The sequence below is a fragment of the Pleurodeles waltl genome, chromosome 9 (assembly GCF_031143425.1).
Source record: "Pleurodeles waltl isolate 20211129_DDA chromosome 9, aPleWal1.hap1.20221129, whole genome shotgun sequence".
NCBI lineage: Eukaryota > Metazoa > Chordata > Amphibia > Caudata > Salamandridae > Pleurodeles > Pleurodeles waltl.
The window spans coordinates 420,679,691-420,706,579 of NC_090448.1; the positions used below are offsets into that span (position 1 = coordinate 420,679,691).

Consider the following 26,889-nt stretch of genomic DNA (forward strand, 5'->3'; position numbering starts at 1 on the left):
CGGGTGCACAGTGCAAATAGGTGTCGGGTTTTAGATAGGAAGTAATGGAGGGTCCCAGGGTTCTCTTCAACAAACGTGCTGGTTCCAGGTGTCAGGTCCCTTGTTACAGGCAGTCGCGGTCAGCGGGAGCCTTTGGATTCCCTCTGCAGGCGTCGCTGTGGGGGCCCAGTGAGGTCATCTCTGGCTACTCACAGGCTCGCAGTCGCCAGGGAGTCCTCCCTGAAGTGTTGGTTTTCTGCAGGTCGAGCCGGGGGCGTTGGATGCAGAGTGGAAAGTCTAACGCTTCCGGCAGGAAACGTGAAGTCTTTAAAGTTGTTTCTTTGTTGCAAGAAAGTTGCAGATTGTTGAACAGGGCCGCTGTTCACGGAGTTTCTTGGTCCTTGGTTGCAGGGCAGTCCTCTGAGGCTTCAGAGGTCGCTGGTCCCTGTTGGATGCGTCGCTGTTGCAGTTTTCTTCGAAGTTGGGAGACAGGCCGTTAGGCTGGGGCTAAAGTAGTTGTTATCTCTGTCTTCACTGCAGGGCTTCAGGTCAGCAGTCCTTCTTCTTGTTAAGGTTGCAGGAATCTAGTTTCCTAGGTTCTGGGGAGCCCCTAAATACTGAATTTAGGGGTGTGTTTAGGTCTGGGAGGGCAGTAGCCAATGGCTACTGTCCTGGAGGGTGGCTACACCCTCTTTGTGCCTCCTCCCTGTGGGGAGGGGGGCACATCCCTAATTCTATTGGGGGAATCCTCCACTCACAAGGTGGAGGATTTCTAAAAGTAAGGGTCACCTCAGCTCAGGACACCTTAGGGGCTGTCCTGGCTGGTGGGTGACTCCTCCTTGTTTTTCTAATTATCTCCTCCAGCCTTGCCACCAAAAGTGGGGTCAGTGGCCGGAGGGGCGGGCATCTCCACTAGCTGGGATGCCCTGTGGCGCTGTAACAAAAGGGGTGAGCCTTTGAGGCTGACCGCCAGGTGTTACTGTTCCTGCGGGGGGAGGTGAGAAGCATTTATGGAACTGTGGAGTTCATGTTTGACAAACTCCCAGACCATATACTCTTATGGCTACCCTGCACCTACAATGTCTAAGGTTTTGCTTAGACACTGTAGGGGCATAGTGCTCATGCACATATGCCCTCACCTGTGGTATAGTGCACACTGCCTTAGGGCTGTAAGGCCTGCTAGAGGGGTGACTTACCTATGCCACAGGCAGTGTGAGGTTGGCATGGCACTCTGAGGGGAGTGCCATGTCGACTTAGTCATTTTCTCCCCACCAGCACACACAAGCTGAGAGGCAGTGTGCATGTGCTGAGTGAGGGGTCCCTAGGGTGGCACAAGACATGCTGCAGCCATTAGAGACCTTCCCTGGCATCAGGGCCCTTGGTAAAAGGGGTACCAGTTACAAGGGACTTACCTGAGTGCCAGGGTTGTGCCAATTGTGAAGACAAAGGTACAGTTTAGGGAAAGAATACTGGTGCTGGGGCCTGGTTAGCAGGGTCCCAGCACACTTTCAAATCAAAAGTCGGGGGGTAACCATGCCAAGGAGGTATTTCCTTACAACTAGGGACTTACTAGTAAATCAAATATGCAAATCATGGATAAACCAATTACATACAATCTTACACAAAGAGCATATGCACTTTAGCACTGGTAAGCAGCAACAGGTCAGAAAAAATAGGAGGCAGGAGGCAAATAGGAGGCAGGAGGCAAAAAGATTGGGGATGACCCTGCATAAGCAAAAAAGTCCAACACCCACCAATATAATAATAATAGAAATATTTATAATAATACTTTTTATAGCACAATTAATTAAATTAAAATAATTGCTGCAATTACAATATACAAGCATTGAAATGTGAAAATATAGAACCGATCCGTTACAATGCGTTCAGGCCCCAAGCAGGATTAGCTAAAAACGATATCAATTAAGTTTTATTAAAGAACGAGTTAGTCGTGGGTTACCCCCACTTACACATGCTACCACTGTCTCACTGCATTTTCTAATACTTAAGCACAGGAACATAGGTCTTAGAAATGGTCGCCTCAGAGCTGTCAAATTGCTGTAAATATCTGCTTTAGGGGCTCCTTGCCCGATGTACAAAGTCTGCATTTGTTCACTGTTTCGCAGTTTAGATGACCACAAAGGAAACCTCTACTAGAAAGTAAGCAAAACTTTCTCTTTCACTCTAAACTGGGTAGTAATTCCAAGTATTGTTTTCGTACACGCTGAGAACCAATCACATATGCTTTATCGGCTCTAAGTCTGCTCGGTTTTCAAGGCATGAAATGAGATGCCCACACAAGGTTCAAGGCAACTGATGTGGAGCTCTATTTTATAATAAGTGAACTAAACTCCGCTGAGGATATCTCCAATTAACAAGGCTTCTGGGTACTTTGATAATGCCTGGAAGCAAGCCAAATATACATCCTTCATTCTAGAGCTGTGAATGATTCAACCACTACGCTGGACTATGAGGAGAATCTGCGTAATCTAGCAGCCTCCACAGCTGCAAGGCCTCCAGATGTTGAAGCATTTTGTGATAGGGAACGGGAAAAGCACTTAGGTAGAGGATGACAGCAGGTCTTGAACCCTGGTCCCCAGAGAATTCACACATATGCCTTGCTACAGGGAATATGTTGACCTTGTAGCCATTATAAATCACATGAACTAAAATGTAAAATATCTTCTATAACACCTGACTGTGTCCATTATCCAGTAATAAAACTGAGCAAGCATAAAATCAATCTCCAGCCTTGCTTTAGTGAGGGTGAAGAATGACTAAGACTCACAGATACCTGCAGGAACCTCGTCACATAATCCAGATGCAGCTCTATTGATTCTTGACCCACAGAATCCGTAGATACTACTTAGATGACACAGAGGGGAAGAAATTGCCTTTTTTGAGTTGTCCTTTGCGTTGTTCTTTGCTAGAATGGTTGAAGGTTACACAGATAGGAGCCGAATGAATTTGAATGTTAATCCATCAGTGAATTCAACACCTACAAAAAAACCTTCAGGGGCCTCATGACTTTCTTATTGCTAGCCAACTCCTTGACCTTGGAATCAATTTTAATCATCGGTGGAATCAGCAGAGAAAGCATTACTGTAATTTGCCAAGGAGGCTTCCTGCCCATTAAAGCCAGTAGTAGAGAGAAGACAAGGGAATCAGAGCCATAAGCTGCTTCAGCAATACCTAAGGCCTTGATAAAGGAACCAGCAACATCCTGGAAAATGGCTTGACTGGCTCTGTGCTCTTTATCAGTGCCATTTTTAGGATGAGCATAGCAGCGCGCAACTGCTGCTTTTCTGACGTGTTGGTATCTATGTGGGCTTTGAACAACGCCCACCTCACACCCATTACTTTCACTCGTTCGTGGGCTTGCCTTTCCAAAATTATTTGTTATCATTGGTAAATGCTTTACGTTTGTCCCTCCTTGGGGCGGTTTTGTTACCGCCTTGGGGACCGACCCTGTTACATGGATAATTGCATGTTTGCCGATACGTTTGATTGCGAGCGAACATCTTTTTCGTTTTGTTTCTCTCTGCGCTCACGCACATGGCGGTCATGGCGATTTGAATCGCCGCGCTTATGTCAACCGTTTTCCTTTTCATTTTTCCTTTTTGAGTGTTTCCTTCGCGCTCACGCTCATGGAGGCCGTGACGCTTTCAATCGGCTCGCTTATGTCAACTGATTTACTTTCCATTTTTATATATATATGGCCTAGTGGCAGTTTCTATACGAAAAATACAAAAAGCATTTTTTTACTTGCGTATTTCTTTGGCGCCGCTTGACAAGTTTTCACAAAACTTTCCCAAAAATTTGACATTTCTGTCACCTGCTGCCTGGAAAGTTTCGGGGTGATCCGTCCAGGGGCGGCCGAGAAAAAAGAGGGGTCCCAAAACATGTTATCCCTATTAGTTTTTCTATAGGGATTTTGAGCAGCAATAGCACAAAAACTACAGGACGGAATTACACCAAATTTGGCAGGAAGATATGTCCTTGTCCAGAAAGAGTGTTTTTTTTTGTTTTGGTGTAATTCCGTTCAGTAGTTTTTGAGAAATTAAGGGGAAAACAAATGTGTATATCTAGGGACGTGAAGATTTCACGACCCCTAACAATCTCGTGCTGACATTTGATTGGCTGATAACACTTCAATAACAGAAGCTGTTGAAGTGTTGTGAGTCATCTTGGGACTCAGCTTCAGCCGAGTCCCAAACTAAAAGTAAAAAAGCACAAAAGGAGCCGGGGTACAACCACCCTGACCCCTTAGCTCTGGTGGTGGGGTCCCAAAGGGACCCCCAAGGCTAAAAAGCTTTTTTTTAGAATTATTTTAACGGCAGAGACACAGTGGATCCGCAAATCCGCTCATAATTTTTTTTTTTAACGAAGTGCGGTCCCCCATGCTGCGTTAGTTTAATGCCACCGGGTGGGCCAAGTTCTGGGGCTTTATTTTTAACAAAAAAACAGAGGGGCCTCCTGGCCCCCTCCTGATGCCCCAGGTACCACCACCTCCGCAGGCTCATTTATTTGGATGCAGGGGGGGCTGTGCCCCTCCCCACTGCCCTGGGGACGGCCACCTCCCCAGGGCTTTATTTATGTCATATAAGATGTCATCAGTGATGTCACTGACCATGTCATGAGTGGTGTAATATGTGAGATCACAAGCAGTGCATTACGGGAGCGCCAGTTATAGTTAGGTCAGGTAACTATAACTGCTGAATTTCTACGGTTGTGTACGAGTAAATTTAGAACCTAACTATAACGTCCATGTAACCTTTGTTTTTTTCAGTGAATTTCTACGTTTTTTAAATTCTATTTCCTAACTATAACGCCCCTGCGACCATTGTTTTTTTTGTGAATATATATATATATATATATGTACTATACATAGACATACGTATATATTTATATTTACCATTGGATGGGATCTGAGGGTCATGATGTGCCCATACTTTTTTAAATGAAAGAAAACCATTTCCCTACTTTTTGGGAAAAGACAACCACCCTGGGATGGTTAATTCCGGGAGCTGAAATGCTTTGGGGACAGAAAGCTAAACAGGCCTTCTTGCCAGGGTGCCTACTTGCCTGAAAGAAATGTAAATGTGCTCAATTGGTCAATCTGCAAATGGAAAGGATGCTTGGACGCTGGTATTGGGTTTAGTTGATGGAATCACTTGAAGCTTCGTGATAACACAGATTTATTCTTTTTAAGTGGTATTGCAAGAAAGTTACCTGCTGAGCTGTCAAGTGTGTGCTTTTAAAGGAGAGTTATAAAAAGATTTGCACTATGTACATTCGGGTATTTATAAAATCTATGTTTTGGAAGGACATTTTATCTTAAAACGTTTGTGCATTTTATAGCAGCCTATTTGACACTGCGTGTAATGCAAGTTTAAAATAATATGCACAGTGGGTTTTGTTAAAGACTGGGACCTCATTGTACTAAACAAACACAAGTCACTATTCTCCATTGCACCAAGCAGGATTCAATTCTGTGGCTCTCTGGTTACAAAAATATACCTCTGCCGTGTATTAACAAATAGTTGTTTCATAATGTATTATAGTGCATTTCCCACTGATTAACTTAACTTTGAATTATGTGGCAGAAAGGACTAAAAATGCGGCATGGTTGATCAATTAACGTGGCAAAAGAAGTCCAGTTATAAATTTACAATGCCAATAACTCCAACTAAGGTAAATGCGAGACATATTGCATTGCAAATGCTTGTTGTGGTTACTTACAAACTTCCCTATGAAAGCATGAATCTTGGGGAGCTCTGGTGGTGGTGCTCTTAATAGTGATGCATTGTGACTTGCTTGGGGACAGAAATCTGTAGCCTGTATTTCCCATACTTGGCTACATGACGTAATGGTGACAATTCTGAAGAAAGTGGAAACTGTATGGGAAAGGGAACAAACATAAGGCCACCTAAGATTATACTAGAGGAACTCCTGAGAAACCTTAGAGAAGGTTGGATGAACTGTGATTTAGAAGACACACTATCAAAGAGCTCTTGGCCAAAGTACAAACCAGCGGAACAGCTGAGTTTGCTGTACCTGCTCCCAGATGACTCAGTGAAGGCAAGTAAGCCACAAGATCTAAAATGAAGTGCACTCGGACAGCACACAATAGAGAGACCACCTGAGCTTCCCAAAACTGAATCCTGAGACTTTTCCGAGCAGAAGGAAAAGCATATTCTTGGAGGAGGGTCTCAATGTGCAAAAGTTCCTCTTGACTGGCCTTCTTTGCTATTTCACACTTCATCTTGCTCTTAAAGTATAAAAACACTCTTTTGACCATAAATAGGGGAGGAGGGACAAAACTTATCCCTGCACAAGTTCTTCTACCCAGCTGCCTAAATACTGGATTTCCAACTGCCTTAAGGAATCTCCTCACTAAAACACTCTAAATCATCCTTTATAGTAGCCTTTAGAGGTGGACTAGGAAAAGCAGTGCAGTCACTGAGACTACTGAGTACAACAAATTATCTAAAGGTTTCTCATCATTTGGGCTTTACAATACAGGACAACATTGGGACTTCCTCCCAGGAAAAGACCATTGGGGAGACTGTAGGTCTAGTTAGGCTTCTGTGTGCTCCTAACTGCCTAGCATCACTTTTGAGTCATATTTAACTGAATTTCAAAATATTCCAAAGGATTGAAAACTGCCACAACACTTCTAGAATGGGCACAGGGAATACAGCACAGGCCATTGTGAGTAGCGACCAAAGGAGCACAGAGTTGTGATGAACATCTAGAGTTTGGGGTCCAAAAAAGTGAACCCAGCTGGCAGGCTTGTATTTCCTTGCAGGCAAAACAGAACAGGCAGGCTGGGTGCTGACACTCTAGCTAGTACTGCAAACCTCATCTTGCATGCCCCGCAAGGAGAATGTGTGAGGTCCATGTAAGGACCATGACAGAGTACAAACATAAACAAGGTACAAGTAACAACCACCAGAACCTGATGGGACTTGATAATCAGAGATGTTGAACAACCTTGGGAGAATCAGTTGGGCGAGGATAGGGCACTCTGACATGGTGGGTGAAAGAAAGCTAACCACTCAAAGCAACAAAAGGAATAAACAGTAGTGGCTGGAGGAACATTCAAGAGGAATATGGACATGAGCCCAAAAAACAACTTTCTTTTGTTTTCTATAATTCTGGCATATGCCCCCTGCTCAAATTCAATGCATTTTTAAGACTCTAAAGTTAGTCTTTAAGCATGCCTAGTTCTCAGCGGGAAAGAAAGAAGAGTGATGGGATGGCTTGCCTTTAATAAATGTGATCTCATTCTGACGTCACCATGAGACTATTGCTTCTTTATGATGTGTTTTGATTCTGCCGATTGGAGTAGCATTAATGAGTTTGATGCAGTTATTGGGCTCACTCTTTGCCTTAACAGTATATAAAAGTTTTTTTTTTAAACTGACATAGTAAAAGTGCCCACGTAATTTAAGCCCTTGGGATTAAATAAAAAATGCTTCTTTAGCAGGATAGGGTCTAAAAATCTCAGTCTGGGTGAGTCATATAGTGTGCAAAATAACATAAAGTGTGAGGTACATTGTGCAGTCAACCCATTACACGGGCAACTTGAAAGAGATGTGTGCCAAGAACCACACACCGGGAAGGCAACTAAATGATGAATTATATTGAGCCTAAGCATAGTGAGATAAAATCTATACTCTGACTTATCTATCCACAAACGATATGGCTCTATACTGGATGTTGCGCTAATTTGCGTATACTTCATGACCACAGAACTATTGACAACACCAGTCAGTCTTGATTCTGCCTTAGTCACTTCATAAATGTAAGTTATTTTTGAGTTTGCAACAATAGTATTGGGGCCATCAAAAAATTGTGTGTAGCCTAAACTATAAAAGAAGCACTTGATGTAGGCCAGCCAAGGAATAGATGCAGCATTATCCAACTTCAAACAAACAATCAATACAGCTAAAGAAAATTTGGCCTGGGGGTTACTCCATATCTTCATCCATAGGTGTAGTGGTGCCAGCTTTATGCAATCCTCTATATACCCCACTCCTAATTTGGAGTGGGCGATAAAGCATGCAGTAGATCTTGGGGTGGCTAAAACCCTATATAAGAAGCTGTTTTCCGCTACTTGGAGTTTGCCCACAGGTGAATAAACCCACACTCCAGCGCCATAAGTTCTATCCACTGTACTTTTGCTCTTAGAGAGCTGAACCAATTCCTGGATCGGCTTCTGGCTCAGACTCCTTGCAAATCTGAATATAGATTCTTCTATTATCCCCATTTTTACTGCCCTTTGACAAATCAATCAGTCCCATCTCCTGCTTGAGTAAAAAAGGATACCGAAATAATTGAATGTTGTCATATTGGCAATTGATCTACCCCTAAGCAAAACACCCTCAATTTATGGTTTTTCAAATCTCCTGATATTAGAAATGATTTTTGGTGGTTTACTCAGGCCTCAAGAAAATCATAAAAATGTTACTCGACCTGCAGGTCGAGTAACTTGAATAATCTACTCAACCTAACAGTAATGTACATGACCCAGAAATGGGTCTCAAATTGTGTGATCCTAGTCAAATAGTTTACAGCGCCGCCTTTTTCTTCATTCTCACATGTGATTGCACCTTCAAATATGTGAGCTCAGCAATTCTGCAGTTCACAAAAACTATTTTTTTCATTAAGTAGAATATAGTTTGCTGCATGTATCACAAAAGTCTAGCCCACGCATAGGGGACACATGACCCATGACTTGCTTTCAGTTTACTAACAGCATTGCCAACAGAGCAGGAGTGTTTCTCAGTTTGTTTAAACACTCACTTTTAATAAACATATTACTAAAAATGATCTGGTAGCATATTGTCATCTACACACAGTAAATTTCCAAGAAATGTCCAAAACCCTTTCCACTAACTTGCAGCTTTATTGATAAAACTACATAGTGTATTAACAATTTTTGAAAATTGGGTTACAGAAAACATATCCTTTGCACATCAACACCTAAAGTATTATGATTTGTTTTTATCCTTTTAAAAGATTTTGTTCATCACACAGAAATACAAAAAATGGGCTTTCACAACTACTGAAATATATTTTGAAATGTTTGTACAGCTGACTTTTAAATGTTGGGTGTTCGGAACAACCTGGAACCTTATATCCTTTTATTTTACACTCTAAACAGCAGGTCACACATTTTACCTTGCAAAGTCCTGGAACTATGCAGTCAGGAGGAAAACCAATTGTAAGACAAACTGACTTTTGACCTATGTCTGTGAGCGCAGAGCAATTGTGACATACAAGAACAAGATTTAATGGAGTCTTTTATTGCTCCTCCAATTTCCGACTGAACAGAACTCCTGTTCTTTGGCAACTCACCAGAAGGAGAGAATAAGTCCTAAAAATAGCTCGACCTGATCAAATATGACTTTCCATAGCTAGTGGTCAAGTAGTTTTTTTGAGTCCTGGTTTACCTTGAGTTTTACACCAGTCATAAAACTGTTGAAACCATCAAGCAATTTTTGCAAGCTGTTGCGGCAAAAGCACAGCACTCAGTGCTGTGTTCAAAGAGTTAATATACAGTAAAAATATAAAAAAGTGGTAAGTATGCAGCTCTGCCTTACTCCCTTAACTACTTTAGTCAGAGCTGCACAATTGCCATCCCTAGAATAGCGAACACGGGTGGTTGTCTCTTAGTGCAGTTGCTTTATAAGACCTAATAGAGGAGTATCAATACCCGCATGCTCCATCATGGCCCACAATAAGTCTATCCACTGTATCAAAGACACAAGAGAAGTCCATAAAGGCCATATAGAGGGCACCTCCCTTGGCCTTCACATATTTACCTACAATTAATGTACGGTTCAGTGCCTGTTCTACAGTCCCCAGGCCTGGGCAAAATCCATATTGTGTTGGACTAAAAAAAGAGGTCTCCTCTGCCCAGGACTCTAACTTTCCCAAGATCACTCGACCCAAGATCTTCATTGTTGAATCAATCAACATGATTGGGTGATAACAAACTGGCAAATTCGGATCCCCTTTCTTGAAAATGGGTACAACTGTTTATTCCCTCCAGGACACCAGGGGACCATCTTTTACTGCCGCTCTCAATACATTAGTAATCATGGGTAGCCAGATTTCCAAACTGACTTAAACAGATCTACTGGGACCACATTAGGGCCAACGGCCTTGCCAGGATTCACTCTCTTGGTGGCGCTAATCACAGAAAGTAAATCCACAAGATCAACAACCATCCTTTCTCGCATTTATGCCCAGTTTCTTCGGCCACTCTACTCTCAGTGTTTTCAGCGTTAAAGACTGTCGAAAAGTGGTCCACCAACTCCTGTTCCATTATATGGCATGTGATTTCATTGCACGCACTAGATTTACAAAAGGGATAATAGACAATACTCCAAAATAATTTACAGTCTTTTAATTGGGCGGCCTTCTCTAAATCTTCCCAGGCCCGAACCCTTATCTCCTGTTTCCTCTGCTTGAGGGCTTGTATTTGTGTCTGGCCATTCTAACACTCTCACTAATCCGTGGGTTACTGTTTGTTGCTGCTTTAAGTGCTAGGAGAGCAACTGTACATTCATGGGAGAAGCATGAGTGACTTGGCCAAGCACTTGCAGATCTCTTTTTAACGCCCCCCCCCCCCATATGGCTTTATAAAGGCCCAAAAAGTTCTCTAAAATATTAGCCAAAACATCTGATGCTGACAGGCACCCTAAAATTTCCTTATGATTTTTGGAGATCCGGGATCCAAAGAAGCCATTTTGATCAATAGTGTCCCACTGTAGACAGATCCCCTATTTACTGAATGGGTAACTGGAACAAGATTACCCTCTAAAGGGCTAATCTAATAAATGCAATTTTAGGCTAACTGGATCACTAAAGGAAAGGGATAAAACTTAGTAAATCACAACAACTGGGTGAGATGCCTTGAAAGTAATACAAAGTCAATTGTCAAACCCTTCCCCTGCCTGTGAATGTGTGTGTGTGGGGGGGTTAAACTTCCTTGCCTTTGGGTGTCTGACAAGAACATTAAATTAAATGATAAAATCAAATAATTAAGGGTCTCGCCATAGGGGGTGTGGACAAAGTGTTCCATATCACCATCTATATCATTGGTAAATACACATATACGTTTCCCTTCATAAGGACATTTAACAATATTAAAATCACCAGCCTAAATTATTAAACAAGGGGCATTTCCTCTCTCACTACAGTCTGCAATTTTCCTGCCCAACTGCTCAATAATATAAGTGGGATGAGAAGTAAAATAATTAAAACAGAAGTTTATTAAAAGAATATTAAACTTACTAAAATAATACAATTTTAAAATTTGGTAATAAGGGCTTGAATCAATTTGCTTAATCTCCACATGTCTAATGGAGTTGGAGTCAAAGATAACCAGCCCTCCTTTAGCTGTACCTGCAGTAGGACTTAAAACCATTGAAAGCAATGTTCTTAGTGGCCCATGTTTCCTGGCAGCAAATCACATCATAAAACCCAATGAAGGCCGGCCAATTCTTGTTTGGCAATTTATTCCTAAACCCCACAGTGTTCGAAGATAACATGTGTGCCTCTGCTATGGCTATTGGGGGCAAGTGCATTTTAATCTTCTATAACAAATTTTTTAGTCTTTGTTGACTCCTCATGGATAACCCCTGTCTTACCTTTCACTTGACTCCTGAACCCCTTCTTGGTCAATCATTCAATCATTTGCCTCGAGATCACTCAATGCCGAAAAGTGGTTTACAGTTGAGATTGAGAAATTTAAGGGGCTATATTTCTGTGTGTGATTTAGATTTAGAATCTTTAGCCCACTTGGTTGCTGCATAACAGATTGTAAGTGCCTGTAAAAAAAAAACTAACGGAAAGATCATCAAGGGGTTGGGCTTAATCATGCTCATACAAACTTGGGACAGGATATCACCCACAAGCTTAGGCCCCTGAAAGGCGACAATCACCGTGTCATCTATATAATTTTTTCCTAAGGGGCCAATGCCGCCAACTCTCCTCATAAGCAGTATCTCATTTGCATGAGCTCAGAGGAAGTTCGCAATTCATTTTAGCCAAAACAACACCTTGTTTTTGAGAGATTCTACTGTCTCCTGAGTGCCAGAAGGCAGCCAGGGGCCATTTCCCAATATTATAACATGCAGCTGGTGGGTGATCTATCACAGGGAGTTGGTTCGAAGTACCAGGGTTACTTTCTCTCGGAACCAGGCCTTTGCGGTGAAGGCCGTGGGAGGTACTGTTATCCTAATAAATTATTAATACGCTGACTTTGATTCCCATGACCCTCCCTGTGATCCCTATTGCTCGCCTCCGGCAAGATCTGTGGCTGTTGCGATGACAATTGAGCACACACAGCTCCGAGGGTTACGGGCAATTTACTACTGCCAGCTGATTAGCAGATGGCATAACCTGTTTAGGAATCAGGGCACCTGTCCTCTTTTCCATTTTGACTTGTTAATTGGCAATGTTGCAATATGCTAGCCTCCGTAGTTGTAAGGCACTCACAAATTGGTTGCAATTTGACCTCCAATATATCATTTATGCTTTCCATGACAAGTTCTCAAACGTTTTCTGCGAAAAGCCTCGATTTCTCTTGGCCCAATGGCACATGCCGGTAAGGCATTTTCCTCCCTTTATTCCGTCCAGGTTCATGCTTGGATGCTCTATTCCATCGTTTGGGTAAGCTCTCTTCTGCTGCCTTTGTAAGGGGGAGTTAAAGGTTGGGGGAGGATATTTGTGAATACAGACCCTCCATTCTAGGAGATGCTCAGTGTCTCTCATCCCTCAGTGGTAGGGTCCCCAGGTCCCTGTCCCTGGACCCCTTTGGTGAATCAAACGTCAATGCATAAGATGATTTATCCCCTTTAGAGTTAGTTCTTGCTCTTATTGGGGCTACCACAGCTGGCGAAGAAACTTGCGGAGGGGAAGTCACAAGGGGCCAGATGTAGCAAATGATTTTACCCATTCTGTGTCTATGGGAAAATGTGTTTGTACATATGGCCCAAGGTTCTCTGCTGTAAGAGAGAGTCGCCTCTCAGCCAACTTAATCTCATTCGTTACCAAATCAACAGCTCTTACCAGGAAATTATCAATCGTTCATCCTGTGTGTTTTTATTTTGCACATTCGGACCTCCACCTTGGTCACCATTTTTTACCATAGTATTTTATTCAGAGCCCCCAGATTAGAACTCTGAGACCAAGAGGAGGGACCTGACCTGGCCTCTGTCAGACTATGACGGGCTAAGACAGGCCTGGTCTTGGCCCAGGCACAAGCCATCGGCACGTACCACTGCATGGATGCGTCTGAGCCAATGTAGCGCCTTGGGCCTGCCCTGACGACAAGGCTGCGGGGAGATGTAGTCCCACCCCAGACGTTGTGTCCAAAACTGTCTCCCCTGCCAATTTGGGGCAAATCAAGAGTCTCCCGCCACAGGCAGGGGCGCATCCATGCCTGTATAGCACCTTGGGCCCGCCCTGATGACAAGGCTGCTGGGGAATGTAGTCCCACTCCAGTCACTGTGTCCAAAATGGTTCTTCTGCTGGGTCGGGGCAAATCAAGGGTCTCCCGCGCTGTGGGGGTGCATCCGCACCTATATAGTGCCTTGGGCCCGTCCTAAAAACAAGGCTGCTGGGGGATGTAGTCCCACTCGAGTCGCTGTGTCCAAAATGGTTTCTCCTTCCCGGACAGGGAAAATCAAGAGTCTCCCACGCTGCAGGGGTGCATCCGTGCCTAAATATCTGCTTGGGCCTGCCATGACACAAGGCTGCTGAGGGATGTAGTCCCACTCGAGTTGCTGTGTCCAAAACGGTATCTCTTTCTGGGTCAGGGAAAATAAAGAGTCTTCTGTGCTGGGAGCATACGTCCGCCCCTTTAACGCCTTAGGCCTGCCCTGACAACAAGGCTGCAGGGGGTTGTAGTCCTACCCCATTTGCTGTGTTCAAAACGTTATCTCTTGCTAGGTCAGGTCAAATCAAGTGTCTCCCACACTGCAGGGGCGTGTCCGCACCCATATAGCGCCTTGGGCCTGCCCTGATGACAAGCCAGCTGGGGGATGTAGTCCAACCCCAATCACTGTGTCTAAAACTGTATCTCCTGCCGGGTCGGAGCAAATGGTGAGACTATCATAATGTAAATTAATACATTTCTGAAAAGCAGAGAACACAGTAGGTTTAGGTATAGGTCACTAGCCTAACCCCTAAATTCATAATATACATTGCACTTTACAATTAGAGGATAATTTTCTAAAATAGAAGCCTGACCAAATGTTCATTAAGAAATCTTTAACAGGTCATTGGAAAATGAAATGGTACTTGGCTGCGTGTTAGTATCATAACTCCTAAACTCCTCAAAGTAAAAAACTGAAACACAAAAGTATGGCTTGTAACAGTCATGAGGAATGAAAACGTGAGTCCTGCAGCCAACCCGTCTGTTGAATTTGTTACCCATTCTATTTCGATGTATGCAAATTATGTTTTTTCAGTTTTCCATGAAGTAAAGTGGATGTCCATGGAGTCCATGGAGTGAATGTGATTGGGCCAAAGAACGGTCAATCACATTTTGTTATTTGAAGGGATTTCTGGATCCTCGGTAGGAAGGTTATAACTACTATTTGAGGCCCGACTTTACAGGTGCTGCATTTTATTAGGCCTGTGGTGGTAATGTTTTTATACGGCATGAAAGAAAATTGTGGTTGCAATGAAAATGTACTGAATGAGATTTGAGTTCCTATTCTTTATATTTTGCTGAATTATCTCATCCTAAAGATGCAGTTACTTACAAAGTCCAGCCAATGCATCATCAACATTGTAACGTTTTTTTTTTCTTGCTAAACATTTATAGCCACTTTACAAACTGGAGATACATCGACTCTAAGAATCTTAATAAACTCAAAGCATGCACTCTATTGTTTACAGCTACCACTGGTGCATTAGCAATAGTTTTACTGTACTGGTGTGACCACATTCAAGTTCTTTACCTCCATTGTACGAGGGGAGGACTATCACAAGATTAAAAGTGGAAATGTGGGTTGACTTGAGTGCAGGGACTGCCTTAAAAACGATATCTAAACTGGATTGCATTCTTAATGCAGAAAGAGGAGAAGTTCTTGACTTTCTTAAGGAAAACTCAAGTGTCCATATTTGTTATCTCAGATACACAAAAAATTGGTTCCTTAAGGGTGGTTACTGTTTATAGTTGCTCTTATTAAATCGGGAAGTTGGTTAACCAGCTTATCAGTCAATTAGTGAAAACAATGCTAATTTGACATGGCCAAAGACTTTGAAAAAATGGAGAGTGCCAGACCAGAAGAACATATCCAAGAGTAAATGCATGACAGAAAGGAATGCAGACTCCTCAACGGTAGTAGGATACTGAATGTTTGTGTTCAGTGATCAAGACAACGATATTGTGTATGGTGACCATATTTTCAGAGCCAAAAACCGAGATGGCCATACAAAGGACTGACTAAATGTTGCCGAGACAAAGAACAAAAATTGGGATGTCAAGCTGCCTCATCACAAAACAGCAGCCCATTCAGTCTGTTTTCTCACCTTCTGGGACTTGTATTGCTATATTTGTAATGGGAAAATAAGGCTACAAGCATATGAAAGCAGTTGCAAATAACAGGGCTGGATAAACTTCAAGTGTTTCTAGGATGGAGGACAGAAGGTGGTGAGGAAATGGCCATCGACCAGTAGTGGGAATTATTTGCATTTAGAAATAAAAATCAGAAAGAAAAGAATCATCATGGCCCCTTTTTGCATAATATATAAACTTGTGTTGATCTCCATTAGCTGAAACCCAACAGATGAAAGCACCTCGTCCTAAATTATTTGATAACTCCCATAGGAAGTTTTGTTTGCTTAAGCCTTGGAAGATGGGCTCCTTAGATACTGACTCATCCCCATTGAAACCTGATGTGCTGCTTGACTGATGCGATGCAGCACAAAAAGTGACTTTAATTAATTTCAAGTCTGTCCATGGCATGATGAAAGGGCCAATGGGATCAATAGAATATATAAACATGTAATTAATTATTGTGCACACTCATCAGACCCACTCTCGGGACATGTATTTTTTTTTAGCACTATGTGTTGGGTTGTTGGTACAGTTCTTGGACCGGGACTGTCCAGGCAAATCCAGGCCATCTGGTCACTAGATTTTTCAGGTTAACACCATGCGGGCAGAGCTCTCCAAGAACATTTTGGCCCTTCATGGAGCTGGAATTCTACTACAACAAGGCTTTCCCCCCTTCCCACCACACTGAGTGACCAGGTCAGGCTGTTGCTTAAATAACTCTATTGAATATTTTTAGTTGACCAATTCATTTTAAAGCAGTGCATATCACTCCTTTATTTTTTCTCTTTAACAAATTAAAAGGAGATGATCAAAAGTCAAACTCAAGTAAAAAAAAAAAACATCAACCTTGAAATAGGTTTTAGGATCATGTTTTGGTTTTATGGAATGCATTACTTTTCAGTTGGACATCTAGCTCCAAACAATTTTCAGTGATATTTTTAATAAATTATTTGTTCTGGAAATATTTGTAGTTATGTTGTTGTTAATAAGTGCACATTTAGGCCCTCATCATAACAATGGCGGTAAAAACCGCCTACCACCGAAGTGACATCCGCCAACATACCGTCACCGTGGCTACCATCCGTCAGCCACATTATGATCACTGCCGGACTTCCACCACAAGAAGGGTGCAAATCCGGCAGTGATCATACTGGCGGACGGTGGTAAGCTGGTGCTGCTACCACCAGCACAGCCACGCCAGTTGAACGCCGCCAGCCGTATCATGACCTGTGATAGGGCCTGGCGGTGTTCTGCTGGTGGGGCACTGTTGGCGGTAGCAGCGCCCCTTCCCGTTCCCTGCCGGAAGACTTCCTCGACAAAAGTACGATGGGCTTCCGACAGGGGAGGGGAGTGGGGGGTGTTGTGTGTGTGTGTGTGTGTAAGTCTGGTTGTGTGCATGAATGTGTGAGTTTGTGTGTGAATGCGTCTGTGTGTGTTGTGTTGTTTGCGTGGTTGTATGCGTGTGAGTGAATGCGTGTAAGAATGGTGAAGTGAGTGAGTGTCTGCATGTCAATGTGTGCGATCATGTCTGGAAGTATGCATGTATGAACGCATGTATGCCAGTGTGAGTGATTGGGTGTATGCGTAGTGCGTGTCTGCAGGTGCGTGCGTATATGGGTGTGGCGGAAGTGTGAGAATCGGAGGGGTGGGGCTGGGAGTTTGGATTGAAGGGGGGTTAGGGGGCATCTGCTGAGTGTTGGGGGGTGGGGGAGCCACCTACCGATGACATGTAAGCATTCCCTGTCACCGGTAGGGCCTACCGCCATCGTTTTTGTAAACCATGGTGGTAGGCAGGCTCATAATGCCGTCGGTGGTACTATGCTCGCCGCCGGGCTGGAGATTGACATCTCCGGCCTGGCGGCTGACACCACCATGGCGGTATGAGTGGAGAAGTGGCGGGTTGGGTGCAGCCAACCCACCATTCTCATAATGTGGCGGTATGTACCGCCAGCCTGTTGCCGGTACTAACGCCACATTTCCACTCACCGTCGGGGTCATAATGACCCCCTTAGTTCTTTACTGTCTTTTTCCATTGTGTACCATTTCCTCCACTTGCTTGACCTGCAGTTTTATTAAAAATGTCAATTGTGGATTGTTATTCTATTTTAATTATTTGAACTTGTAACCATTTATGAAGAAGTGCTTTGATATCTTGTAGTTCACATGTATAAAATGTTAATGCTATAAACAAATAAAATTAGTTGGTGAATAATCATCAATCATAGACAATATTATACTTGTTTGAACATTGATTGTCGCTCAGTGGACCACCAGAAACCAACACTAAACCTTTAGAGGGATAACAATTAATATTTTAAGTGCCTTCAAATGAAAATGACTTAAGAACATTTCAGTTATAGTACAGTCCTTTAGATCTGAAACTCAAGTGCATAATTTAGCAAGCATAGTATGTCAAAAAGCTGGCAGCCAGAAAAAAAAGTTGGATCATTATATATGGTATATATTTAAAAGATTGAATTACTTATAAACCAACAATGGTGTAGACAGGTTATTTTGAGTTTGTTCTACCAAAACAGTGATTACAACAATTGGAAAAAACTGTATCTAGAACAAACATTGTGCAACATCATTTACAAAAGTAGTGCAGACGCAACATCCAGTAGAGATACTAATATAAGTAATTTATACACAAAAATGAGTGCAAGAAGGCAATGAAGATCAAAGTGATCTGGCATAATATTCACCTGGACAAATCAACGGCTCTGATGTGCCAAAGTCAAAAACCGGCAATCAAAAGGAAGGCCCTAAGCATTGGTTACTTGCTAGATACCTTTCAAGGCTGGTCAAATCCACAAAACCATTGACAAATATGTTTTATTATGTGTAAATTATACAATTGTCTCATTCTGTACATATAAACCTATATGTTGCAAATACTGCAACACATTTCACCCCAAGTATGTGGACATGTGCACAAAAACACAAGGCATGCATATTCTTGAAATAGTTTCTTCAAATAGTCATATTGGCGTATGAGAACAGAGAGTATAGTGTTTACCAAAGACTTCTTGTCATCAAGGACACAATGCTCTAATTCTTGGTTTTTATTCAAGAACATAATGTGTTATCACAGTTGCAGATGTGAGTCCCACAATTTAAACCAATTACATTACACTACAATACCACATGAGTCTGGAAATGGAAATTTCATAACTGAAGCATTGAGTCCAGGCTGACATGGAGTTGCCTGGTTTCTTTACTGACATGGATGCAACTATAACTTAACAGGAAATCAGAAAGGGTGTTGCTTCACCAGGAAGGAAACTATTTCAGTGGTTGACACACAAAAGGATGTATCAGATATAACTTTTAAAAATACCAGATAAGGCTTTGATCCTGGAGCATTCAAAAAGCTTGGATGTAGCTGTACATTCATCCCAGAGATGATCTGTAGTTTCCCAGTTATTGTTGTTGGGCTGTTCCTGCACCTCCATGTTATCCAATTCAGCTGTGACATTCGCCATTTTCACATCTCATGGGTGTCTGTTGGAGAGTCAGAGAAGCGCAGAGGTTAGGGGTTGGTATTATGGAAATATTTACTTATTTTAGTTCATCATAACACTGTTAAACCTGCTTTGAAGTGCAAAAACAAAATATGATTATCATAACTCCAAACTTTCTTGGTTTGACTGAAAAGTTGAGGTATTAGCAAGTTTGGAGAATCCACATGAAAGTGCAACTCAAAAGCAAATTGACCTTTATTTAGAAAATGAATATACTCGGGGCCCTAAAACATGTTTGTAAACGTCGCTGAAGAGATCTCACTTTTCTAGTTCACAAGTATTACTATTGTCTTTAGATTGTTGACTATCATAAAGGTAAGGCCTGATTCAGCTGGGGTTGAACCTTTAAGGACAAACCCTGAGTTTGTCCTTCATTTTGTAACCCAGCTTCTGTCTTTTGTGGATGGAAGCGGGGAGCAAATCAACCAATTTGCTTTTTAAAAATGTAATGCAGGTTTTACTAACTTTCATATCAATCCAAAGAAGGCAAGCAAATTCCATGCCCAATTAATTTCCTGAAATATACCCCGTGTGTATTTCAGGAAACCCACAGCTCAAATCAATGATCTACATCTAAAGGTATATATGCCGCCACTGAAGTGTCTTGCTTATTGTCTTTATGTGAAACAGGTGGTCAGGATGTTCCTAAACACTGAATGGGTTACCCTTGGGATAGAACTACAGATGAAATGGAGCATACATGTATTACAGGTATTTATATTGAGAGATGTCATACTGCCAGGGCTCCTGGGATATGCTCAAATATCGAAGACTTATCAGCAGCACTGGGGAGAGACAGCAAAGGTTACCTGCAATATGACAGCTCAGCAAGCATCAGAAGGAAGGATTTTAAAGAAAGAACGTTTCCAACTGTAGATGTTTTTAAAGGGCAGATACTAGGTTAGGTTACATTTTTAAATTCCATAGACAACTCATAAAAGAGCAGCAAGGCTTTGACCCACCAAGTTAAAGATGCAGTGGAAGTCGGGTATCTGCTGCAAAAAGTAGGAAAGTGGCAGACTGGGTGGACCAAGTGGTCTTTTTCTGCCACCGCTTTCTACGAGGCATGTAAGATTCATGTTACAGTAAAAGTCAAACAAACTATGAATTAATATAGTTGTGGATCGCACCTCAGAATACCACCTGGGGAAATAAAACGCTTGGGAATCTAGCAAATCATTTTCTTCTATGCTGATAGGTGAGCAGGAGAGGGTGGCATGGCAAAGGAAATCAGCAAATACCATATTCTAGAACATTCCATTAAATACAGTGCGCTTACAGCGCATGTCCTCTTGGCACCTTGTGAAAGTTCTAGGGATATGCACGATGAGAGGGAATATGCCAGTTACCACTATTTCTGTTTGAGCGCACTTGGGGGACCATCGTGCTTGCTGAACATACATGGCAATAATAATCGGTGCTTGGCACATGGATTCTTCCAGTGTAGGTAGTTTTCATTGGTGGTGCGGGGTAGTCACCTGCATGGGGTAAAGCACTTTTGGATGATTTTAGACAGCATTGTATGCATGGGTATCAATCAGTTACCTCCTATCTGAGCACGTATTGCATGATGTTTGGAACATGGTTATTAACAACATAAATGTCAGTGGACATAGGTGTCTGCTCCACGCTATACACGTAACGGCGTGGTAATCTCACATGATTCTCCCTTGGTGATGCAGTCACTAGCATGGATTTGCACTACTCACATTTGGACATGGGGGACTGACGGTCTATTAATAGTGGATTTAGGTCACTGTATGACTGAAGGCATTTGAAGTATTTCAGGGGGCTCTGGTAACAGTCAATGAATGGGCATCAGTTCCTTCCAGAAGACAAGTATTAGATGGCACTAGTGGAAGGTGCAGTTGAAGGAGGAGTTCCATTACTGACAAAGGGTGTGATGACAGACTAAGATTATTGCAGTTGTGGAGCCTAGGACTCGCTTTGATTGATGTGGCATTGTGGCTGACTCCGTGCACACTACACTCCTTAATGGTGAGTTAGGTAAGCATACATTCATGACCAGTGTTGACAGTGACTGAGGAATAGATGATAGAAACTTATGTTTCGTTTGGGTTTCTGTCTCTCCACGCACACAGATACTGAGCCGGACAACTTTTTGTCCTGTCCAGACCCTACCACTCATACGGGGTTAAAACGTCGACATACCTCCCATGGTTCTCTGATTGGTTATAATCTACATTGTGCTAGCTAGGGTGTACGCACATGTATTATCCGAATAACTTTAAGAACCAGGGAGCATTGATGGTGACTTTGTTTCTATTTTATGTATTTTGCACACACTTGAGCACTGCGCCGTCTGCACTGTTTTGATATGTGTTATACTGGCATTTGAATGTATTTTGGAGGCGAATATATAGCAGAAACCGAACCCTGACTGTGTTCTTTGTATACACAGCCCAAGTGTGACTATATCACTAAGCTGTTTGAGTAATACATTCAGTATTGTTTTCCCCAGATAGATTCTCGTGGGACCTTTTCCTTAAAAGTGACCCTTTAAAAGACTTTGGACACTGTACACATAGCTTATCAGATGAGGGGGGCACCATATTTTGTTCAGTCATATCTAGGTAGACTTTATACTGGGGCAGGGTCTTAGCACTAGTATCAAACTTCACCTTCCAGTTTGCAGTGTACCACTCACAACTGCAGCAGGGGGCAGGAGGTTTGTGAGGACTCATGGTGGAGGAACTCATTAGTATTTAGAATTTTTCTGGGGAGGCATTTGGAGAGCTCAGAGCCAAAAGCACCTCAGCAACTTTGTCCTGTCAGAGGCAATGTGCTGTAGATAAAATCTGAATGTTACAAAATGTACTATGTACACAACTTATGGGCAACGAAGGAAGAGAATAATCATGATAATGATAGAATGAATCATGATAATAATATGTTTTAATTATTAGTAATAAGAAAACAATTCTAATGACAATAAGATTACTATTATTGTCATTATTATTATTATTAAAAATAACAATGGTAATAATGCAAATAATAACAATAGTACTACTTCAGCTAGAAATAATATTTAAAATTTCACATTAAACTTCATGTTGTGATAACTCTGCATGCATATATGAAAATGATCCTATTAATACATTGTACTATGTCAATGTTACTGAGCTTTGATTACGATGACTATTGCTGTACTACCTTGCTATATCTAATAACGATTGGTAAAAGAAAACAAAAACTTCATTTTGTGATGTCATTATTATGATTTTTTTCATTAACTTCAACGAGCCACACGTTAGGGCCATAACAGTACAGTCCAAGGCTGTAGATGAAATATCAAAACACAATGATGTTCATAAATGGTACATACACGATTTGTCTCAGGGACATTCAAGGGCAGCATCTATCCTTATGCATCAGCCCTGCAAACAACTTCTCCCTAAACCACTGAAGGCTCGATCGCCAAAGCAAATAATGCCGAGAGCAGGGTCCTTGCCCTATTCCTCTCTCGCTCAGCCAGCTTTTTGATATCACTCACTCTGTCTTCGCTCTCGCGATTGGTTCGGAGTACAGTAGTTTCACCCAACCCAGAAACCCGGACCCTATCCCCATCTGATGCAGTACCTGCTGCATGCCTCCATCCCTCTGTAGCCTATGCCTTTTCTATTCCCCAGTACAGCAGGAGCACAGGATTGATCAGAGTTCTGTGCTGCCTGCAAGACATATATGAGCTGCTGCTGAATCTGGGTGGTGCTGCAGCTTGGGATAAATCCACATTGACTGTGATGTACCAGGGATCGCATGATGGTTATTACTTTTCTTCCAATGTTCTACTCAAGATTTTCATATTTGTGTTGATCATCGTGAGTGGTCTATATGACACACACTCCCGACGATCCCTTTCAGGCTTGGGGATCAATGTATATGAGGTCTTCTTCATGGTGTCAGGAAATATCTTGACAACTAAGACTGCTAACATCACCTCCAGGAGCTTCTGCAAGAAAATGTTTGAAAATCTGCAGTATTATTCTGCAGGGAGACCATAACTCCAAGCTGCCTGCCTACACTGTAATTCTGTTATTATTTCCACCAGTTCTTGTTTAGTCTAGCGTGTGTCCAGTGCCATTACCTACTATGCTGTCAGTCTGATAACCCCAGCCCATCCAAACAGGCTCCTATCGCCTTGGTGTCTTCCCTGCGCAGTTGTCTATGCACTGCACTAAGTAGTCCATGAAGGTGTCATAAATAACTATCTGAGTGACCACTTATTTTTACCCTCCCCTTCCTAAGTTTAAAATCAGTGTGCGAGATCACCCTCTATTAGGCAGTCATGCCAGGACTCTAGCAGTTTTATCACCCTCCGTGTACAGTCTTTGCCGCCTAATTCATCCCAGGTATCACCTAGTGCTCTCTTAACCTGGCTTTCTTTTTTACCCTTATCTTATCAGTAAGTACCATCCCCTCTGGCCACGAGAGTGTTGTTCCTGTTCCGTCAGAGTCCGTTCTAGGTACAATATATAGAGTGAATACACATAACTCTCAGTGCTACTTTCCTAGGTTCCCATTCCTCTGTGCAACTTCGGGCTGTCTTCGGGCTGAAAATATTGTGTGACTGTGTCCCTAAAAGCATTGTCTCAGAAGGCGTCCACTCAAAATATCCAGGTTTGGATCTAGTCATTGTCTGTTCCACCACCAGTGTCATCAGCAATTGTGACTTGTCAGACTAAACCCTACCTATATATTGCACATTTTTGTAATCATACTGGTCTTCACAGGCAAGCAGAACGTGGTTGATAAAGCTCTAAGCCTCTCTCAACCAGTCATGCTATATTGGCTGTTTGGGCGTTCCCTTCCGCCACCAGTCGAGTGCTTGCACTGATCTGCATAAAGGACTACTTCACAACCATAGCCCTTTATGCCCGCTCCTGCTAGTATCCTCCCATGTGTCTTGGTCGAATCTGCTAATGCTACACACATAGATTAGCACATTAAAACAAGGCCTATTGCCTTTGCCCCTTCTTGTAGGAACTTGTACTAATTACTTCTGTTGCCAGCAGGTTGATGGACGAGAACACCCAGTCTATATATAGCAGGTAGTGTATATTTCGGCACACAGTGATTTCTGGACAATGGTTACCACGGTTCTCTTTCGGTCACAAAATATGGCAGTCAATAGAAATATCTGGAGATTGTCCTACATTTCTGGAGAGACGAGCCTATATAAACAAAAAGTTGCAATGTAGTTGTGAGGGGTGACAAACAAATGGTACAATGTCAGAAACACGCACTGGCTATTCACAGGCACTTTATTTGCTCCAATGACTGCCTGTGACGTCTCAATTTCAAAATGATGGCTTTAAACCATCACGCACTGTCTCACAATGTTGTTACTTAATTACTTATACACACACAACATGATCTTGAGATCTTCCGGAAAGAGGCTACCTCTAGTAATAAAAAGCGTCAATGTAACCAGTAGGAGCTTTTTAAACATGAGCCTCTCTTGCTTGGATCACACCCAGACAAAATTTGCGCTATGGTAACGTAATTTCACGTTACACATGTTATTTGTGAAATACGTTATTAGGCCACATTGCGGTATTTAGCCTGTTCGCTGCAAACATTTACTATGAACAAGTGCTTAATTTGTCCCTGTGGTTTCCGGTGCGGGGCTCCGGCACTTATTTTTGAGTCCCGGCACTTATTTTTCTGCCTCAAGCGTTTACTACCAGCAGAAGACACATATGGGAAAGATGGAAGAAGAGAAAAACGAAAAAGTGTCACAAAGGGAGACAGCAGAAAGCTGCAAGAGTGCGCTGAAGGGGCAGGGAGTGGATGTAAATGGATTCAAGAACCCCAAGAGTGCTTCAAGATTACGCCGACTCAGCATTCTGTACTCGTACATTTAATATCAGCAGCCGCTCGTTTCAGAGGAGGTCTTTGGGCACCGACACGTTTTTATTTACAAATTAGGCACCGCCGTGAACTCATCAGAACAATGCAAATGACAGAAAGCGCGCGGCTAATCACAGTGTTTTGTTTTTTTCTTTTACTTTTCTTAGCACCAAATGTCTCCCCATGTCCAACGTGGATGTGAGGGCACATTTCGCCCTAAAATACTCTGCTAAATGCCAGTTTTGCATTGCTAGTAATTATGAGAAGTTGCATGTAATTTTGCCAAACTTTTTCATAACTATGCAAAAGAAAATTTCACGAAGTTTGGACACCTCAACTTGGAATGACCTTCCTTGAAAAATGAGAAACGCAGACGATTGCCTGACTTTGAGGAAATACCCTAAAAATGGCATTCAACCGGGTTCATCCTCATACAGTGCTCATCTGCCTTCGCTATGGTCGTTTGTGGGACTGATGAGTGATTTACTGATTGCGACATTGAAGTTAGAACTGCATCTAGACATTATCTGGAGTACCCAGGTAGCCAATCTTTCCTCTTTCAGATCGTAACCATTAAGAGGTTGCCGGCTAGATAGTCCTGCGCTAACTTGTTTATATTTCCGCCTTCCTCTGCTATATTTGCTTCTTATTTCTAGACTTGCCTGTTGCAGGGACCCATTCCATCACATCATCCCTCAGTTGTCCCCCTCTCCAAGCTTCCATCCTTGGCCCGTCAACCACCCAGCCGGCTTTCTATCTTGCAGTAAGGGTGTTCTAACCATCCAAGATCCTTAATCTGTCTACGCCTCCCAAAAGAGCCTGGATTTCTATGCTTCTCCTCCTATCCAGAGGAGAGGCTTCTACAATACTGGCACATAGTCGGGAAGAGGATGATTCACTATTTTAACTCCAGTCCTCGAAAATCTGGGGAGTGTTTCTTTGTGATTATTGTCTATTTTCGGCAAACAGGGAGATTAAAAATTCATGCATGTGTACAAACTTGACACGGTAAATGCTGTGTTAAGTTCCTGCTTATTGGCAGGATGCTCTCGTTGTACAGCACTCCTTTTCCCCTGGCTCCTTCCCCAACTGTCCCCTTCGAATCTGCCAGCAACAGCCTTGCAGACTCAAACATGCTCCCACTCTACATCTAGATCATCATGCTCACCCTCTACATTAGAAGATGGACACAACAGCATGCCAGTGCCCAGGCTCAAAATACATTGGCCTGTGCATCAGAAGCTGTGGGGCCTTGACAAAGGGGGCATAGCTGATGGGCATTCCAGGTAACTGTGGAGCAGACTTTCTCCTGCAAGGCACATGACTTAAGCCCTTCAACCCTTTTCTACCATCCATAACAACCAAACCTCCTTCAAGGGGCTGAACTATTGGGTTACACAGGACTGCAGTGTTAGACTGAATTCACTGTAAGGCACCATCCTTTACTTTATTAGTTTCTTTCCTAGGTACATGGAATAATTATGTGGTTTGTATTTCATGGTTCTTTAAGTTTCTTTCACACTGAAAATAAGTGTGAATGTACTGTATACAACCATGATTCCTCCATTTGTTCCCTTTGCAAGCAACAGCCAGATCCCTATTCTATGTTTTTGTTCTGAGCTCAAGGCTAGACACACTTACCCAATAGTAGGAGGGTAAACCCTGGGCATGCTCCCCGGATGCACATATTGTCAAATCTTACTTCTTCTTTCCCCATACTTAGTTCACATATCCCGGAGGGAGGGTGGGCCTGCTGTTACCTTTCTGCTTGCCCACTAAGAGCCCAAAGTCCTGCTATGTGTGTAATGTCACTGCCCTGATCATTTCACCATCAAAGACTACGTGATGTCACTTCCGCTGCCACTATGAATAAGATAAAATGACTTACATGTTTATTTGTCTCCTTGGCTACACAGTGTGCACACC

The 26,889-nt window shown here is 42.6% G+C and overlaps 1 protein-coding gene across 2 annotated transcripts in view; it reads right to left on the reverse strand.

The window, feature by feature from the left end:
* Positions 1-26,889, reverse strand: part of SPTBN4 (spectrin beta, non-erythrocytic 4) — a 1,652,494-nt gene that overhangs the window by 1,554,773 nt on the left and 70,832 nt on the right. For both annotated transcript variants that reach the window (XM_069207217.1, XM_069207216.1), the window contains exon 2: positions 18,909-19,072. In XM_069207217.1, coding sequence (XP_069063318.1) covers positions 18,909-19,053 — 145 coding nt within the window. In that variant the 5' untranslated portion in view covers positions 19,054-19,072. The remainder of the gene's footprint in view (positions 1-18,908; positions 19,073-26,889) is intronic.